The sequence below is a fragment of the Scyliorhinus torazame genome, chromosome 8, assembly GCF_047496885.1.
Source record: "Scyliorhinus torazame isolate Kashiwa2021f chromosome 8, sScyTor2.1, whole genome shotgun sequence".
Taxonomy (NCBI): Eukaryota; Metazoa; Chordata; class Chondrichthyes; order Carcharhiniformes; family Scyliorhinidae; genus Scyliorhinus; species Scyliorhinus torazame.
Genome location: NC_092714.1, coordinates 169,208,090 through 169,229,035, shown reverse-complemented (window position 1 = coordinate 169,229,035; position 20,946 = coordinate 169,208,090). Strand labels below are relative to the sequence as shown.

Genomic DNA, 20,946 nt, shown 5'->3' with positions numbered 1-20,946 from the left:
CTGGTTCGGCCGCATTTGGAGTATTGCGTACAGTTCTGGTCACCGCATTATAGGAAGGACGTGGAGGCTTTGGAGCGGGTGCAGAGGAGATTTACCAGGATGTTGCCTGGTATGGAGGGAAAATCTTATGAGGAAAGGCTGATGGACTTGAGGTTGTTTTCGTTGGAGAGAAGAAGGTTAAGAGGAGACTTAATAGAGGCATACAAAATGATCAGGGGTTAGATAGGGTGGACAGTGAGAGCCTTCTCCTGCGGATGGAAATGGCTGGCACGAGGGGACATAACTTTAAACTGAGGGGTAATAGATATAGGACAGAGGTCAGAGGTAGGTTCTTTACGCAAAGAGTAGTGAGGCCGTGGAATGCCCTACCTGCTACAGTAGTGAACTCGCCAACATTGAGGGCATTTAAAAGTTTATTGGATAAACATATGGATGATAATGGCATAGTGTAGGTTAGATGGCTTTTGTTTCGGTGCAACATCGTGGGCCGAAGGGCCTGTACTGCGCTGTATTGTTCTATGTTCTATGTTCTTCCAACCTTTCAGTCCAATACAACCAATAATTAAAGAGGCTGGTATCAACGCTTGACATCAGTGACCTGATAAGTCCATGTTGGTGATTCTGCTGACAGGGAGTTTGGCAATACAGGAATGTGAAAGCAGCTTCATGTCACTGACCTGTTGTCAATGTTCTTCTTGGGTAACTCATTTCACAACTTGATGACATTTTAACATATTCCCTCAATACACTTCTCACTTTTAATCTTCTAATTTTTAACTTATGTTTGTAGGCATTGAACCTTTCAGCACAGTGAAAGACATGCTCGAGTCACTTTTAGAATTTCTCTCCATAAACATCAACAGATTATGGAGCTGTTTTATATCAGAGTCCAAATTTCAGGACAGGTCTTAAAATTCTCATTGTTGACTAATCCTTCCACAGTCTTGCCCCTCCAATCTCTGCAATCTTCTCCCGTCAACAGTCCTCAGAGAGATATAGAAACTTGTAATCCTGGCCTCCATTGTATCCTGATAATAATTGCTCCACCACTGGTAGTCCTGCTTACAGCTAGCTGCCTTGGGCCCCAAGCTCTGGATTTCCCTCCCTAACGCTCTCCTCTTTTTATTACTTCTTAAAACTTATCTCTTTGACTAACGTGTTGACCATCTGCCACAATATCACCATATGTGACTCAGTGTTAAATTTTCTTTGATGCCACATCTGAGAAACAGTTTGGGTCGCTTTACTAAATTTGAAGGCACTATATAAACGCAACATGTTGAAAATGCTGCTCTCCCATGTTCCCTTTTGTAATGTACTGGTCCTCCTACAAACCAGCTACATTGTCAGAGCCCATTATTCTACTCATGCAATGATGGGCGGTGTTATTTTGTCCAATATTAATACTGAGACATTGTGACAACAGGGCATTTTTTTAGGATTTTGGAATTTCCCACCCTGCCACCTGAAGTGATGGTGGAGAATGCATCAGTGCTGAAATGGGCCGCCTGGAAGCCATTTAACCCTCTGAGCAGCAGTAACTGGCTGGAGGCGGGAATTCCACCCCTCATTCAGAAGAAGGTCCCACCTCAGAGGGCTGCCATCCAATCTGATTGGCCAGCAGCTCTCGAGTCCCAGCAGTGCCAGAAGCTATAGTGGACAAGACTGGGACTACAAGCAGTGCCCAGAGTCTGGTTCCTGAGAGTCCAGGGGTGTACAAGTCAGGGAGGGGAAAGGAGGCCCAGAATGTGGGCAAAGTGGGGTGGAGGCATAGGTAGACAGGTTGGGAAGGGGGGTGGGGTTGAGGAAGCATCTGCCATGGCCAGTCATTGTTTGGTGAGGGGAGGAAGGATTGGTGCACAAAGTTGAAAAGAGGCTGTTGTTGGAGATATCTTTCTCCTTCCTGTCCAAAGCATGTGCAGTGTCACTTTCCAACTCTGGGGGGGAGGGGAGGGGGTGGGGGGGGGGCTTCCCTCCTGCCCCTGAACCCTTCGCCTAGAGGCAGATTTACATTTTTGGGGGTCCCGCACATTTCCTCTTTGCGGGGGTCCCACATGTCCTGGTGACGTGGTGGCTCATTCCTAATGACATTGAGTCCCGTGCTCAAAGTTGAGGTCGCTGCTCTCCTGACCCGGTCCAACCTCAGCTCACACAATGCAAGGCACAGAAATCCCAAATCACTGCTTGACAGACTGCTGGAGTGCTCTTTAACTTATGATAACAACAAACTTGTACCAATTCGTAAGCTGAAATCCAGGCCTACCTGTTGTCAGCATGACGGTAGAGATGGTCAATATTGCGATCTGTGTGACCTGAGGCGAGCAAATAGGAACTGGCTGATGAGAAACGGTTTGGCGAAATCAGCCAATGATATGACTGCAGCACAGCACAGGCCAGTGCAGGACACAATGAGCCAGAAAAAGTCCAGTGCAGGAGCAAATACTCCAATGAAGTGGAATGTCCAGTTCAAGTCTAATATCAGTAGCTTTGCTGGCAACTGGCAGGATTCCATTCTTTAATTGTCCAGAAGAATAAGAAGAGACTTTCTGAAGACCAGTGTAGAAACCGACTATTTTCCAATACACCTGATCGGTAAAAGATAGCTATTTAGCGTAAATATTAAGCCCCAGTCTTGAAATACCCATTTAAAATTCACTCATAACCTCAGGCCATCTCAAAACATACAGAGACACAAAACAGCATGAAACAGCATAATTCCATTATAGATTAAAACAGCACTTTTACTGAGCTAACAAATACATTTGCAAGACAGTTTGACACTATACTTGTGCGGTACCATTTATCAGATCAAGGACATAGCAACACCATAGCAACGCCATAGTAATATGAAGGCACCATTGTTCACAATACGGATAACAGCTAAGTCAGCAGAAGACCAGTTTAAGCTGGTCGCGATAACAGCACAGAATCGCATTCCATAACATGCACAAGTATTCAAACATGAAACATTTAAAACTAATGTTGCATATTGAAGCTTGACAGCTAACTGTCAAATCAAACTCATTTGATTGTAACCCAAACCAATTAGGATTACATAGGGGTGTAGATAGATGGCCAAAGACTGATATGATTTTGTATAACCGTGAGGGTCCGTATGGCCATCTTTCTTCTGGAATCACCTATACTTTGATCTGATCTATTCGCTGTCTCTATACTTTCACTTTTCCACTCTAACCCTTGAAGTAAATGCAAGCTGTTTTGCCGTAAACAAGAAACCATTTCTGTATTATTTTGAAAGTTAAATTGTGTACAAGTTGCTTCTCTTTTAGTCCATTTTGCTAGCCGGACTTATTAGAGAATAAGATTTAAGTGACTCTCAATTGTAATTAAATAGAGGCAATAAACGATTCTTATTTGCACCTGAGAAGTTTTATCTCAAATTTCTACTGAGTTTTAGTGTCGCAAGTGCCACTAGATCCGCATGGTAGATCTCTACAACTGGCGTAGTTCGGCAAAAGGGGAGGAGCGCTGAGAAGAAATCGGACGAAATCGGAAAGGTTCGGAAACCTTCAGAACGAGTCGGAGACAATCGGGGAGAATAGGAGGATGCCGGAAGACGAACGATCATATCGCTAACGGGAGCCCAGAAGGAGGGAAGACCCAAAGATAAACAGCTAGACTGGGGTCAGAAACATCTTTTTCACCCATTAAAAATCTTAAAGCTGCATCAAGCAGTGCTTCGACCCCTAGAAAGGACATTTTTATAGACTGTGTTAATTCAATCGGATGCCAGTCGAAACTAAAATAAAACGGGACTGAAAAAATAGACGCAGTAGTGTACACAGATTACACATAGTTGACGACCAAAAAATTGGGTGTAAGGTTGAGTTTATGGTGGAAATGAATCCTAAAATAGATTCAGAACCTTCAAATGGTGGAGAACTACTTCCCACAACTACCAAGGGAGGTCGCGCTGTACCGGATGTCTCTATTGACAATATATTGGGTGATCTTGGATCTTTGATTCGTAGACGATTTGGACTGTCTGAAGTTTCAAGAACAATTGAATCAAAATATGATATCCTCAAAGGACAGTGGTCCCTCGATAATATCAAAAGGGTATGGGGAAAAACCACACGCTCAAACGGTGAAAAACGTGCACAATGGTCTATTCTCCAAGGCGGCCTTCAGGACGCGCGACAACGCAGAATCGCCAAGCAGATGCTTATAGCCAAGTTCCGCACACATGAGTGCGGCCTCAACCGGGACCTGGGATTCATGTCGCATTACATTCATCCCCCACCATCTGGCCTGCGAAATCCTACCAACTGTCCTGGCTTGACACAATTCACACCTCTTTAACCTGGGGTTACCCCATCTCTGGATCTGTAAAGATTTAATCACCTGCTAATGCTCGCATTCCAAGCATTGTCTGGCATCTTTGAATCTGTCTATATATATGTTTCTGGAACATACCTCTTCATTCACCTGAGGAAGGAGCAGCACTCCGAAAGCTAGTGACATCGAAACAAACCTGTTGGACTTTAACCTGGTGTTGTAAAACTTCTTACTGTGCTCACCCCAGTCCAACGCCGGCATCTCCACATTATTGCAATAATGGCACAGCTTCACAGACAACAATAGGTAATCGTTAAAAATAAAAGCGATCATGACCTTAAGTCCACTAAAGACCAACTAGCCACAGTTGTTGAGGAATTACGCGATGCAAAATCTAAAGTTGAGCAATATGATCAGATTAAAACATTATTGGAAAACGAAACCTTGAAAGTTCAACAACAATCTTTTCAAATTGGAGAATTGCAACGTAAGGTTATTGAATCAGAGTCAAAATACCAACAGTTATAAACAGAAACTGAGCAAATTAAAAGTCAAAATTGCAAGTTAATCGAGGAAGGATGTATTTTGGAAGGTCAAATGAGCAATTTTAAAGGACACTGCAAAATTTTGACAGACAGTCTTGCAGCTCATAATTTAAATCAAAGCACAAACGTGAATGTTAGTTCTGATGCTGGAGTAACTACTCTAAGCAACACCGTTCCAACTCCAGTTTCACCTCCAAATTCAATTCGAGTTCCTCAAATAGCTCCAATTCAACAAGCAACCCCAGTTGCACAATCAGCTGCAGTTCCAAAGCCATGAGCAAGTGCCAGTACTAAATCAAAATCTAAATTTTGTTTGCCATTTGACTTAGATGAAGATAGTGATGAAACAAGCTTTACTAGAATGCAAAATAATAAAGTAATTCGATTAGCCCCTTTAAAACGCAAACGGGTTAAAATTGGAAGCAAAGAAGTAGATGAAGACAGTTCGACGTTTACTAAAACTATATTTGGCCATCATTGGGTACATGAGGTCGTGGACCCTGAAAAAAATTGACAGATGGTCTAAAGATCTTCACCACCCAAAAAGGGGTGGTTTGACCACATGGGAACAACTTCACAGATTGCAATCCATTTATCATCTTCACCCATTCGATGGAGAACAAATTCTGTCTATTATGGTAGGCTCTCGTGACAGTGCAACTCTTGGAGAAGAGGTTGAACTTGCTCTTGGAGATGATTTGCAAAATTTAGAAGCTGGTTGTCTAGCAGTCAAAAATTGGCTATTAAAATGTCACCCTCCAAAAACCGATTGGTCTAAAATCACATCTTGCATTCAAAAACACACTGAAGATATACAGGATTTCGAAGATAGATTTTTACATGTCTGGATAGAACATTCAGGAATGCAACTCCAAGAGGAGACTGACACTTGGGACACGAGCACTTTAGGTCCAATTAAGACGGCTTTTATAGCCGGTATTAAACCTGAACTTTCTAATGCTTTGAATCTGGTTTTACCAACCTGGGCCACAGCTGGTACATATCGCAAAATAGTTGACCGATGCATTCAGATAGATCGCATTATGCATAACCAGACAAACTATAACACTGCGGTTGCTCAAATTCAGCCTGTGCTACCTGCTGCTCCGGCAGCAGCTGCTGCAGTCCCTGCAGGGGTATCAGCAGTAACTACAACCTCTCCAGAAACATTGGGGCAAGCATGCACCCTTGCTCCATTAAAATCACATAAGAAAATACCACAATGTCTTTTCTGCGGTAAACTAGGACATTGGATGATATCATGTTATTATAAACAACGGCTCGAGTCAAGAGATGACAATGAAGTATGCAATGATTCCTACAATACGTATCCACCTCGTGGCCAATCACGTAACACACACGGACAAGACACACCTAGGGTTACGTTCCAACAAGACACACCCAGACTTGTGAACAGGGATCCTAAACCCTCCTAGCCGTTCCCACGTAGGGACGAGCCGTACCCATGTAGGGACGCACACAATGATGACAATGGCATGAACGAAATGCTAAACAGCTGCACTCTAGCTCAAAGGCGTTCTATGTTTGATCATTCAAAAAATTACTGAACCCTACTCTTGATGATTCTTTCTATATTTCGCTACATGCACTTTTGGAGCAGAAGAAGGATGGACTATATATTTCACTAAGAGTGGGAGGTATTCATATCGATTTTCTTTTTGACACTGGAGCTGAACTTACCTGTGTTACTCAAAACTGTGCTGCTTTATTTCCCCTAACTGCAGGAAAAATTAACGCTTTTGCTGTAGGAGGAGATTCTTTAATTCTGCGACAAACTGAGCCATTGCTTTTAGAATTTGGACCACATCAACTGATGGCATCAATATAGATAGGTCCGGTAACACAAGCACTTCTAGGTATGGACATCTTACCTCAACTAAATTCTTCACTTAATTTTGATAATGGAAAAATCACCTGGTCCATTAGACACATCAAAAAAGATGAAATACAAAATCATCCAATTTGGGCAAAAGACAAAATGATTGTGGCCTTTTGAAAATGGAACCAGTCATTTTCATGGGATCCGCTCCACCTTGTATCAAACAATACCCTATTAACAAAACTTCAATTCAAGGCATTCTACCTATAATAAAACAACTTGGAGAGGGGAATCTTAGTGCGCATTGACAGCTCATCAAACAGCCCTGTATGGCCTGTAAAAAAGGCTAATGGGACTTGGCGCCTAACTATTGACTACAGAAGAGCGAATCAATTAATTGTCAGAAAAGCTCCTTTAGTGGCAGACCCGGCTACAATCTTTAACTCTTTAACACCTGACCTTCAATGGTTTTCAGTCATTGACGTGGCACATGGTTTCTGGTCAATACCACTAGCTAAGGATGTACAACCATGGTTTGCGTTTGCCGTTAATCAACAACAGTACACATGGACTAGACTACCGCAAGGTTTTCACAATAGCCCAACTGTTTACCACATGGCCCTACAGAATCATCTCAGGCAACTGCCTGATCTGCCTTCTACCATTATCCAGTATGTAGATGACAGTCTGATCGCCTCCATCAATAAAGATGATCACGAAAAAGACATATGTGTGGTCCTGAACCACCTCAGTGACAATGGTCACAAAACTGGCTTTGCCAAAGCCCAGATTTCCCAGGAAGAAGTTATCTACTTAGGTCAGAAAATATCTAAAGGCAAAAGGGAACTCACTCAGGACCGAACGGCTGCCATCAAAACAGCTAAAGAACCTTCAACTGTTCAGGAAGTAAGATCTTTTTTGGGACTGTGTAATTTTAGCATAAATTGGATTGATTCTTACACTCAGTTATCCCAGCCATTAAATGATTTTTTAAAAGGAAACCGGAAATCAAAAGACACAGTTAAACTCAATTCAGAACAGAAGCAGTCATTTCTAAATTTGAGAAAGGCCCTGTGTTCAGCTGCAGCCTTAGGTATTCCAAACAACGGGAAACCTTTTACCATGTTTGTTCATGAAAAAGATGGTTACATGACTGCAGTACTAGCCCAGGAACATGGTGATTTGTTAAGACCGGTTGGATACTACTCCCTTAAACTTGACAATGTGGCACTAGCATTTGGCAGATGTTTACAAGCCATGGAAGCCACTTGTCGAGCTGTAATGGCAACATCAGGCCTTGTCCTAGACCAGAAGTTAACCATTAAATGTCCACATTCAGTCCATTCTCTCCTATCCATGAACTGAGTATCGCAAGTTACATCAGCTAGATGGACAGCAGTTTTGGAAGCTCCCAACCTATATTTTCACAAAGCCAGTCCTGTAAACCCATCATCTTTGCTCCCACTTCCCGAAGAACTAAAGGGAGGAGAGGGAGAAGGGCATGACTGTGTGAAAAGAATAGAGGAAATGGAAGAAGTACGCTCAGTAGAAGAAAAGCCACTAAGAACCCAGATTTAGTCCTATTCACTGATGGTTCCTCTTTTATTGACAAGGGTATCAGAAAAGCTGGGTGGGCAGCCACAAGCCCAAACAAAGTATTAGCTGAAGGAAGTTTGTCCCCAGGTACATCAGCTCAGCAGGCCGAATTAAAAGCACTAACAGAAGCATGTCATGTGGCAAGAGATAAAACTGCTAACATCTATACTGACTCCAGATATGGTTTTGGAGTAGCACTTGATTTTGGCCATCTGTGGAGAAAAAGAGGATTTCTCACAACAGCAGGTACACCTATCCGAAATGGTAAGGACGTACGAGATCTTCTAGAAGCTATGGCCTTGCCAAGAGAAGTAGCAGTTCAAAAATGTAAAGCCCATACTCGTGAGGACACTATGGAAGCAAGAGGAAATGCTCTTGCGGACCAAGCAGCAAGGGAAGCTGCCTCCCAATGGCATAAGGAATTCAGTCACATTTACAAATTGGGAGTAACCAGCTTATTACAGGATTTACGTGAAATGCAACATGATTGTACAAAAGAAGAAAAATGGACATGGTTAGAATCAGGTATTCAGCCGTATGATGACAATATTTGGAGAGAAGTTCAAACTGATAAACCAGTGGCACCACATCACTAATGCCCTTCTTAGCTCAACAAATTCATTCACGGGGACATCTATTACCTCAACAAATGATGGATCGATTCCATAGAAGTTGGTGTGGTAAAGGATTCAAAAAACATGCACAATTAGTATCAAACCATTGTGTAACCTATCAAAAGAATAACTTGGGACCCATAACATCAATGCCTCAATTAAGAGCTCCTGCTCCCGCACGACCGTTCCAGGATATACAGGTAGATTACATCACCCTTCCTAAATGTCAAAAGTACAATGTCGTCCTTGTAATAGTGGATAAATCCTCTAGATGGGTGGAAGCTGCTCCAGCTAGAAGAGGGACAGCTGTCCATACAGCCAAAGTGCTATGCAAAGACTTTATCCCTAGATGGGGAGTACCAGCTCGCATTGACTCAGACAATGGAACCCACTTTACAGGTGCTGTTTGTAAGGAAGTCTGTAAACTATTAAACATTGACTGGAATTTACACTGTCCGTATCATCCACAATCATCAGCACAAGTGGAACGTATGAATCGAACTTTGAAAGAAAGACTGTCTAATTACAACCAGGAAGGCATGAACTGGGTCCAAGCTTTGCCAATAGTATTTTGCAGTATTAGAGCTACACCAAACAGAACAACAGGTCTGAGTCCATTTGAAATCATCACAGGCAGACCAGTGTCTCTGCCAGGAACTATTGATTTGCGGAAAGCAGACTGTCATTTAATGAGTGATACTTTGCTGACTTATTGTCAAAATCTAACAAATGCTGTTAGTTCTGCCTCTCAACAGGTGTTAGCTGCGTGGGGAGATCCTCCAGAAGGTGGGCACGACCTGGTGCCTGGTGAAGACGTGTACGTCAAAAAGCTGCAGAAAGAACCCCTAGGATCGAAGTGGGAAGGACCATTCGTAATCCTTCTCACCACCCAATCCGCTGTAAAGTTAAAAGGAAAGAAAGGTTTCATGCAAGCGTCACATGTGAAGCGTGCGTATAAATATTAAGATCTGTAAAATGTTTACCATAATATTCATTTTCAGTTATTTGATTGGCTTTGTAAATGTTGTACCAGAACTGAATAAGAACACATTCCTTTACACATCTAAGATATATGCTAACAATTTCAACATTTCCAATTGTTGGGTATGCATTGCAACCCCTACTAATTCAGGAGAGGGTATTCCCTTCTTAACTATTCCCTTTAATACTTCAGAAACAGCAGAATGGTACACCTATCAAAGCATCCCTCGCTCTGTAGTGGTCTGTTCTGGAGCACATTCATGTGAAAAAGGAAGGTACAAGATTTATTTACAGAAACTTATTAACTTATGGAAATCTGCAGGCTATCCACTAAACACCTTTTCAGGATGCACCAACTTAAATATAACCCTAACAGAAATCCTCAATACATTAGCCTCCCAACTAATATGAAACAAAAAGGATCAATATCCCTCTTTAGTAATCACTCTAAAGGGATGAAAATGGGCAATAGTGTTTGTACTAATTATTTAGATGTTAACACAGCTTATAAATGTACACAAAATTTATTACAAAGAATTAAACAGTCCTCAACAATAACAGGCATACGTAACATCACAAATAATCAAACATTCTCAGATCATTGGTACTTAGAAGATATTTACTTACATTCTGCTTATAATGGGACTTATTTTATTTGTGATGATAGAGCATATTCCTGGCTCCCAAAATACTGGTCAAGATCTTGCTATTTAGGATATTTAGTACCTACCATCTGTCATCTTCCTCATCTCCCTTATGTTTCAGAACCAGCCACTCGAATAAATAAACGTGCCATAACCTTACGAGACGCAATTTATGCTAGAATTATTCCTTTCTATTGGGAAATAAGAATGGGCAATGAATTGAATAAAATAACGACCATCATACAAAATGTAGCCGATTACACCGCCACTGCCCGAGGTACAATTTCTGACGAAATGAAAGCAATTCGAACCGTGGCATTACAAAATCGAATGGCACTTGACTATGTGCTAGCCGAAAAAGGTGGCACCTGCGCCATGATTGGTGCAGAGTGTTGCACTTTCATTCCAGATAACTCAAAAGAAGTTAAAGATCTGGCATCACATATCCAAAAAGAAATCAAGAAACTTCATCCACCCCCATTTATCTCTCTCTGGGATAAACTTTGTGGGTGGTTCGGACACACTGGAATGTCCACAGTAAGAATAATCTTATTTTCCGTGTAGCTGGATTCATCATTCACATAACATGCCAATGTATCAAGTGCATCAAAGAACTATTCGCTAAACGCAACGGCCCAACTGTCAGAATGATTCACACTAACCCTACTGCACCACCATTAGATGAAATAGAAATGAAGTATTATTGTTGAAATGTTACTGATCAATCAATTATTTGACTGTATTATTAACATATTGTTAATATATTAATACTGAATCAGTAGAATCAAATTTGATTAATTGATTAATTGTTATTTTATAAATAAAAATTCTTTAAGAATTATAATAATTTTTGCTGAAATGCTTGTAATGCAATGCTTGCCCACTCTATTGTTTAAACCTGCAATGACAATATGATGAGTTATTCTTTGTGCTTTTACCTATCCTATCGCATTAATGGTGTCATTTATCTCATTGTGATATATCTCACTTATTCTTTCGATTTATCAAAGCGGGGACTGTAGAAACCGACTATTTTCTAATACACCTGATAGATAAAAGATAGCTATTTAGCGTAAATATTAAGCCCCAGTCTTTAAATACCCATTTTACATTCACTGATAACCTCAGGCCATCTCAAAACATACAGAGATACAAAACAGCAAGAAACAGCATAATTCCATTATAGATTAAAACAGCACTTTTACTGAGCTAACAAATACATTTGCAAGACAGTTTGACACTATACTTGTGCGGTACCATTTATCAGATCAAGGACATAGCAACGCCATGGTAATATGAAGCCACCATTGTTCACAATACGGATAACAGCTAAGTCAGCAGAAGACCAATTTAAGCTGGTCGCGATAACAGCACAGAATCGCATTCCATAACATGCACAAGTATTCAAACATGAAACATTTAAAACTAATGTTGCATATTGAAAATTGACAGCTAACCGTCAAATCAAACTCATTTGATTTTAATCCAAACCAATTAGGATGACTTAGAGGTGTAGATAGACGGCTAAAGACTGATATGATTTTGTATAACCGTGCGGGTCCGTACGGCCATCTTTATTCCGGAATCATTTATACTTTGATCTAAACTATTCGCTGTCTCTATACTTTCACTTTTCCACTCTAACTCTTGAAGTAAATGCAAGCTGTTTTACCGTAAGAAACAATTTCTGTATTATTTTGAAAGTTAAATTGTGTAAAAGTTGCTTCTCTTTAAGTCCTTTTTGCCAGCCGGACTTATTAGAGAATAAGATTTAAGTGACTCTCAATTGTAATTAAATAGAGGCAATATAAATTCTTATTTGCACCTGAGAAGTTTTAACTCAAATTTCTACTGAGTTTTAGTGTCAAAGCGCCACTAGATCCACTTGGTAGATCTCTACAACCAGTAAAGAGCGATGGGGGATGGTGGTTACTCACCAGTTATAACTGTTTGCATGTGCAGACCAGCTGATATAATTATCAGACCAGCATATGTTCTCTCTTGAAGAACAGAATTTAGACTGGAAAACATGGTAGTGGGTTTAGATGTTCTTATCAGCTGTTTCCAATCCATGGCAACTAAGATGGCGTTTCTTCACAAAATCAATCACGTCAGCGAAGGGAAAATCTTGTAAGAATGCATTTTCAATTGTCAGTATTGCTGAACTTGTCAAATTTTCCTGAATCATCGTATTCACAGATAAGTTTTCACTCTTTTCAATACCGAGAAAGAACGTTTACCGGAAGCATTTGTGACAGGTTTTGTTAAAAAGATCTTCAGAATAGTTTCCACATTTGGAAAGGTTGCCTGCAAACCATCACGTACAAGTCTGTACAAATCAGTTGGTGCTCTCAAAGCACAGAGCTCATCATTATTGATGAAATGAAGGAATTTTTTCACTTCACCTTCAAAAATATTTGAGTCTATGTACTCCCGGTACAATTCAATTAATCTCTTTCTGCAGCGGCTCTTAGCATTCTCACCCATAATGTTGTCGAAATGCACACAAAATAATGCAACAATCTTGTTCAGGGATTCACTTACACTCTACAGTCACACAATTATTGTGTCACAAATAAGACTGACAATCTCAACAATGATCTTCTCCTTTCCGTTTAAAGTTATTTCATTGTCTCTAGATTCATTAAAAAATAACGTCCTGTGCCGGGACCTGTATTCTTTGTTGATGTTCATGCCTCTGCTTCCACTGAGGTATAGTCATTTCAAACTTCCATGACAAAACTTCTAACTGAGACTAACAATTGTGACTATAGGAACATAGGAATTAAGAGCCAAAGTAGGCAATTCAGCTCTACGAGCCTGCTCCGCCATTCAATCAAATCATAGCTGATCTCTTCCGGGTCTCAAATCCACCTCCCTGCCTGTTCCCCATATCCTTTTAACCCATTTTTAAAATCAGAAATATATCTATCTCCTTCTTGAAACCATTTAATGATTCAGACTCTGGGGTTATGGGGTCTTCCACATGGGAGTTCCACAAATTCATCACTCTCTGTGAGAAATAATTCCGCCTCATCTCAGTTTTAAATCTACCACCTCTTAACCTCTACCTGTGACCTCTCATTCGAGATTTCCCCACAAGGGGGAACCTTTGGTTTACATTTACTTTATCAATCCATCTTTGTATTTTGTATACCTCGATCAGATCCCCTCTCATCCTTCTAAACTCCAGTGAGTAAAAGCACAAACTGTTTAATCTCTCCTCGTATGTCAACCCCTTCATCTCTGGGATCAATCTGGACAACCTCCTCTGAACTGCCTCCAATGCCACCACATCCTCCCTCAAATAAGGAGATCAAAACTGCACATAATACTCCAGATGTGGACTCACAAACAGCATATACAATTGCAACAACACTTACCTACTTTTAAACTCCAGCCCTTTTGCAATAAACGCTAAAATTCCATTTGCCTTTTTAATTACATGCTGTACCTGCAATAGGGCTTTTTGCGATTAATGAACAAGGACACCCGGATCCATCTGCACAAATGCATTTTGAATCTGCTTTCCATTTAGATAAGGATATGCCGTTCTATTTTTTCGGCAAAATGGATAACATCACACTTATCCACATTAAACTTCATCGGCCAGATTTTAGCCCATTCTCCCAGCTTATCTATATCAGTCTGTAAACTCTCCATCTCCTCTTCACTGTCTACTTTCTCACCTATTTTAGTATCATCCGCAAAAATTTGCTATGTTATACTCTGTCCCTGCTTGCAGACCATTTATATCGAATGTAAACATTTGAGGGCAGAGGACTGACCCCTGAGGCACCCCACTAGTTGCAGTTTGCCAGCCAGAGAAGGACCCATTTATCCCGACCCTCTGCTTTCTGTCAGTCAGCCAATCCTCAATCTAATCTAGTACTCTACCCCCAATCCCCTGCGATCTCACCTTCTGGATGAAAGTTCACTCTCAAAGCCAGAACGGCAACTGCATGAGTAGACTAGCTGGTGTCACAAATTAATTTGACCATCAAATGTTTTCCATGTGTCTGCTCCAAGCGTTATTTTAGCATATTTCACTGATGCGTGGGAACCGAAAAGAAGGCAGACAAGTTAAAAAAAATGTACGGCTGCCTCATACGATTCAGCTGCTGCATGACAGATTAAATTCAAAGAGTGGCTGGAACATTGGATGAATAATGCATCAGGGCTTGCATTGTTCAGTTTTGCTTGTAGACCTGAATATTTCCCTGCCATATTTGCATTATTGAAGCACTGCCCATGACAATTTTGGATGTCCAAACCTAAATTTGGAATGATATCCAAAACCGTTGTCTCCAGGCATTCAGAAGTGTGGGATTGGAGCTGGACAAAACAGAGAAATCGCTCCACAACTTCACCATCGCTGGTCACATATCTTAAAATTAATGTTAATTGGTCCACATGACTCACATCGAAGTTTCATGATCAGCAATATCTCTTCCAACATTTCTCCAGTTAGAGGACTGGTTGCCAATGATCACTAGGATCAGTGAATAATTTGCAAACATAACAGTAGAGCACCCGAGAGGTTTCCGAAAGAATCAACCAATTTCTTCTTTCCGTCATGCCATTTCTCTACACCCTCAGAAAATGGGATTCATGAAGACTTCTAAATTGCTTTTAGCCTCGAAATTCAAACTTCTCTCATGTTACCTATGTTCTCTGGTTTATTCTTCACAAAATATTCAATATTAAGTGGAAGAGATTTTGGCCACAAGGCAATGTCTTCACTGTAGGTTTCTTCCCTCACTTCAGCAACAGAAGAACAATGAGCTTGAGCAGTATCCTATAGTCCGATTCCCATTTCAGAGTACACATCTTGCTCCAAGCGATGTGCTGTCCCTGGGGATCGGCAGGTCGAAGTCATCAGACAAGTCACCAAAACCTTTAGTGGATGTTGTTGAGGATGAATGTGTATTTTGGGCACTGCTCAATACTTAAAATCTTTTAAAGTAAAGTGTCGAACTGTCTTTTTGCCTAGCCTCATCCGCTTGCCTCGCCTTTAACATCCTGCATTTCCGACCGCCAGATTCATATTGTCTCTTCACATTGACTGGGGATGATCTCTCTTGATTTCAATGATTCACAATAAGTCTTCAGAATCTTCTGTTGAGTGAATCCTCCTTAAGAAAAAGCAGCCGTCCCCGTGTCTGCATGGGTTTCACCCCCACAATCCAAAGATGTGCAGGTTAGGTGGATTGGCCACACTAAATTGCCCTTAATTGGAAAAGAAAAATAATTGGCTACTCTAAATTTATATATAAAAAAAAGAAAAAGCAGCCGATTTCGAAGCTGCTCAAAAGCTGCGGCGAATTAAACAAAGTTTATGAGTTGGTCGGGGAATAGTCTTCAGAAATTGTGAAAAGATTTGGTGTGAGGAGGAGCTGGAGGTCACTGCCAAAATCCTACCAGGCTGCCGGCAATTAATTTTGGGAAAGCTGTGATTCCGATGGACGGTCAAGCGAAGCCAGGTATCATGGACGACACCACATCGGTCAGAGAGAGAAATGACTGACACCAAAAAAGGCAGTAAATTCAACAGGCAAAAACCACAAGAAGAAAGAAGATGTTGGTTGCTGCCCAGCTCTCTCACTCTCAGCCCTGCCTGGCTGACCTCTGGCTCTGGCCGGGCCACCCTGCCCTCGCTGGCCGCTACTCCATGATTCCCCAGGCATGACGCCGTGCTTGCCTGACCTTCTTCGCATCCCCCGACTGCTGCTCTGCTCTACTCTTGTCTCTCACTCGGGCTGGCTGCTTAGCTGCTGTTGCTGGCTATCTGGCCTGGCCTCTGCTCTCTCTCGCACTCGCTGTCAAGTCGAATTGTTGCCCAGTCCAGCCCTCTCACTCTCAGCCCTGCTGCCTGGCTGGCCTCTGGCTATGGTTGAGTCACCCCATTCCTAATGGCCTCTGCGATCCAATTCCCTGAGAGACAATGTCGACACATGCCTGGCCTTCTTTGTACCTCCTAATTGCTGCTTTCCTCACCTCTCAACTTTTGCTCGGGTGACCGGGCCTCGAGTCTCCACCCTAGACGACCGTGTGCGCTCCTGGCTGGCTGCTGCCTATCTGGCCTCTGATCAGGAAACCGGCCGGCGTGGATGTGCTGACGGCGAAGCGGATGATCCCGCCCACGGAGAATCCCACAGCAGAAATTTCACACCAATTGAGGAGATCCGTGTCTGAACTACTCTCAGTCTTCATCACCTCTCAACGTCTGGCAAACTCTTTTCTCATTCAGAGTCCACCAAGCAGAGCTCGATGTTATTCTGTATTGCCTGCTGTTTGAGCCCTTCATCAAATTTAGAGCCACCAAGGCTCTGATTGGTGTTCCCACCACACCAGTCACGTCTCCTTATGATGCCCCCCCCCCCCCATTGGCTGGGCCCCGCGGCAGGGCTGTGTGTTTCATTGAAAGTTTGTCTCTGCTCCTGCCGGACCGAAAATTGAGACCTGGTGAGAAACGGCCCTTTAAATGGTCAGAGGTGGGGGCGAGTGGGAACCTAGTGAGAAGCCAATCAGAATATTTGACGGGCTCCCTCCTCCTCCCCTTCACCTGCCTACTAACCCGTTGGCGGAAGATGACAAATTGCACCTTGAGTATTTTCAGCTCAGAAATTATTTGTTTAAATTCTTTTAAATATTTTAAATTCCAGCTGCTAGATTAACATAATACAAGTGTTGCAGATGGTTCAACTGTGTTTTTCAAACTGAAAAACATACAAACTTGGAGGAGAAGTAGGCCATTCAGCCCCTTGAGCCTGCTCCACCATTCAATAAGATCATGGCTGCTGTTTGTTTCAAATTCCACATACCCAACTTCCCCCAATACCCTTTGACCCGCTTGTCTAACAAGAATTTGTCTACCTCTGCCTTAAAAATGTTCAGTGATCCCCGGCCTCCACCACCTTCTGAGGCAGAGAATTCTGCAATCACACAACCCTCTGAGAGAACAAAATTCTCCTCATCTCTGTCCTAAAACGGTGACTCCTAATTTTAAAACAGTGCCCCCTAGTTCTGAACTTACCCATAAGAGGAAACATCCTTTTCACATCCACCTTGTCAAAACTGTTCAGGATCTTATATTCTTCAATCAAGTCACAATCACTCTTCTAAACTCCAGTGGAAACAAGCCCAGTCTGTACAACCTCATAAGACAACCTACTAATTCCAGGTATCAATCTACTAAACCTCACCTGAACCTCCTCCAATTCATTCACATCCTTCCTTAAATCAGGAGACCAAAACCATACACAGTGTCTGACATGTGGTCTCACTATTGCCTTGTATAACTGAAGAATAACACCCTTACTTTTATGCTCAATTCCTTTCGTAATAAAATCTTTCAGCTTTCTTAATTACTTCCTATACCCGCATACTAACTTTTTGTGACTAATGCACTGATTCCTCCACACCTCAGAATTATGCAGTTATTGTCAGTTTAATTAACACTCTGCTTCGTTATTTTCCCTGTCAAAGTGAACAACTTCACATTTTCCCACATTATACTCCATCTGTCAGATATTTTCCCACTCAATCAGCCTGTCTATATCCACCTGTAAACTCTGTATGTCTTCTTCACAACATACTTTCTATCTTTATGCCGTCTTAAAACCTAGCTATTATGTCTGCACTCCCCTCATCTAAGTCATTTTTATACATTGTAAAAAGTTGTGATCCCGACACGGACACCTGTTGGACTCCACTCATCACATTCTGCCAATCTGAAAAAGACCCATTTATGCCAATTCTGTTTTCTGCCAGCCCAGCCAATTTTCTACCCCGTGCCATGAGCTTTTATTTTCCACAATAATCTTTGATGTGGCATCTCATCAAATTCCTTCTCGAAATCCAAGTACAGCACATCCACATGCTCCCCTTTATCCACAGCACATGTCAGTCCTTCAAAGAACTTTAGTAAATTAATTAAACATGATTTCCCTTTCACAAACCATGCTGACACCTCCTAATTAACTTGAGTTTTTCTAAGTGCCCAGCTATCACCCCTTTAATGATGGATTATAACACCTTCTCCACAACAGACGATGGTTTCCTGCTTACTGCCTCCCTTGTTTTCTTCCTCCCTCCCTTCTTGAATAGAGCGGTTATATTTGCTACTTTCCAGTCTGATGGAACCTTTCCAGAATCTCATGAATTTTGGAACATTAACACCAACCCATCAACTATCCCATTTGCCATCAACATTTCAGCCCCTAGGATGAAGTCCATCAGGACCCGGAGACTTGTCAATCCACAGTTCCATCAGTTTGCTGAGTGCAGCTTCCCTAGTGATTATAATTTCACCAAGTTCCCCTGTCCCTTCCACCTCCAGAGTTACAGCTATTACTGGAATGTTTTCTATATCCTCTATTGTGGAGACAGAAGCAAAATATTTGTTCATTTCATCCATTATTTCCTTATTATCCATCATTAACTCCCTATTGTCACTCTCTAGAAAGTCAACATTCACTCACTCACTTACTTTGTAAATGTCTGTAGAAACACTTGCTATCCATCTCTAGCTAGCTTCCTCTCATATCTAATTTCTTTCTCCTGGTTAACCTTTTCTCTGCCTTACTTTATATCCTGACCAATCATCTGACCTGCCACTCATATTTGCAGTTATATGCTTATCCCTTAAGTTTGATGCTTTCCTTCACTGTTTTAGTTAAATATGGATGGTGGGTCCACGCCTTATTATTTTTCTTTAGAGCACGAAGGGACTTATTCTGAGTTTTCTGAAATATCCCCTAAAATTTCTGCCACTCCTTCTCTATTGATGTATCCCCTAGCCTAGTTTCCCAGTTCACTGCAACTAGCTCAGCTTTCATGCCCACATATTTGCCTTTAAGTTTGTAATACTAGAGGAGGTCTTATGCTGCAGTGGGTAGTGTTGCTAACTTTTGCCTTAGTTTAATTGCTCTGTTCTTTTCACCTTTGCTCTTGACTCGCCAGATATCTTTCTGATACCGCCACGTGGTTCAAGTCCGAGTAATGATCAATAATCCAATACACCGCTTAGTAAGATTTAAATCAAAGCACATTTATCATACACAGTAATCACTACTCATGCATAAATTCTATATCTAAGCTACTTCTACGACTAACAGGCCAATACTTAACTCTGAACTGGCCCACCAGGTCAGGGAAACGAATGGCCTTTTGTTCGGGTTCTGAGCCTGCGGGATTCGAAGTTGGTACAGATTGGTAGCTAGGAGCGCCTATCTTGTAGCGAGCGTTGAAGTAAGACTTACTAGATTGCAGCGATGGCTGGACCGGTCACTGTCAAGGGTTGGTTCGCATTGCTGAGTGACCCAGTCAAGAAGAACGATTTGAACTTGGACTCTATTCTTACAGTCCCCAGGGGCTTCCCGCCTTTCGGGGCGGACCCTGTACCTGGTTCCAAGTGATTGGACTTTGTCCCAATCACTTGGTTCGATTTTCTCCAATGCTGGAGCGATTCCTTGATCGATGGGCGGTCTTGAGGTGGTCGTTCACCTCCCTTTGTGTAGGCTTCTGCTGGCGCCGACGAGTCTGGTTTGGCTTTGTGTGTCTAAATGTTGCTTATTGTTCCCGGGGATTGCTCATTAATATGCAGATGGCTGGTGTTTTGTTATGCTGATGGTTGCCGGTATCGATCTTGTCTGGCCTTTCCAGAGGTAAAGACACACTCAACCCGCAGCTGCTTGTTTGTGTCCTGTTGGCTGACTTTCCCATCAGCCTTTGCCGTTCGCCATTTTAAATCGGGAGTTAGCCATTCTAAATCGGGACTTAGCCGTTTTAACTGGCTACAGTAGTATCCCTACCTCTGGGCCAGAAGCTCTGGGTTTGAGTCCCACCCCAGGACTTGATGGCCAAGGAAGGTGCATTCAGTGTGTCAACCTGCAAATCCTTTCAAACGTGACAATGGCCCTCAGTAAGAGTGGGAGAAACCCCTGTTCAGTCACGTTTGATGTGGTGTTGTGCGCCTCAAGATATAAGCCTCTGGCAACAGACTAGCAACTTGTTCCAGGAATTACTAGCTATGGAAACAGATGGAAGTCTGCCTTCATGCACTGTTAGGAGTGGGAAGAGAATTGGAATTAAAATACTTGACTTCAAACATACTAACGGCCTGTCTGTATTTAAAGGTCTGGAACTGTTCAACAAATTGAAGTAGAGATGAGTTTATTCAGTGGGTCCCACAGAGAAATATTTAAACAGGAGAAGGCCATTCAGCCCATCATTCCTGGAGGAATTTATAAACCCTTCACTCAACCTATGGATAGTTTATATTCTATTATGCTACCCTGGGCAAGTGCGCAATCAATTATAGCACCCCCCCCCCCCCCCGAGTCACAATCCAATGAATTAACCAATAATTCCGATAAAAATTCCCAAAATCTTTCGCCGTTGGCGGCCCAATAATTACAGTCACC

General features: G+C 42.0%; 1 protein-coding gene across 2 annotated transcripts in view; it reads right to left on the bottom strand.

Annotated features, from left to right (window-relative positions):
- Window positions 1-20,946, bottom strand: part of LOC140428243 (dysbindin-like) — a 137,296-nt gene that overhangs the window by 73,660 nt on the left and 42,690 nt on the right. The window contains exon 1 of one of the 2 annotated variants that reach the window (XM_072514499.1): window positions 2,264-2,291. The exons of the other annotated variant lie outside the window; for it this stretch is intronic. Coding sequence (XP_072370600.1) covers window positions 2,264-2,276 — 13 coding nt within the window. The 5' untranslated portion in view covers window positions 2,277-2,291. Of the gene's footprint in view, window positions 1-2,263; window positions 2,292-20,946 lie in introns of those variants that run through there. 2 annotated transcript variants of the gene reach the window in all.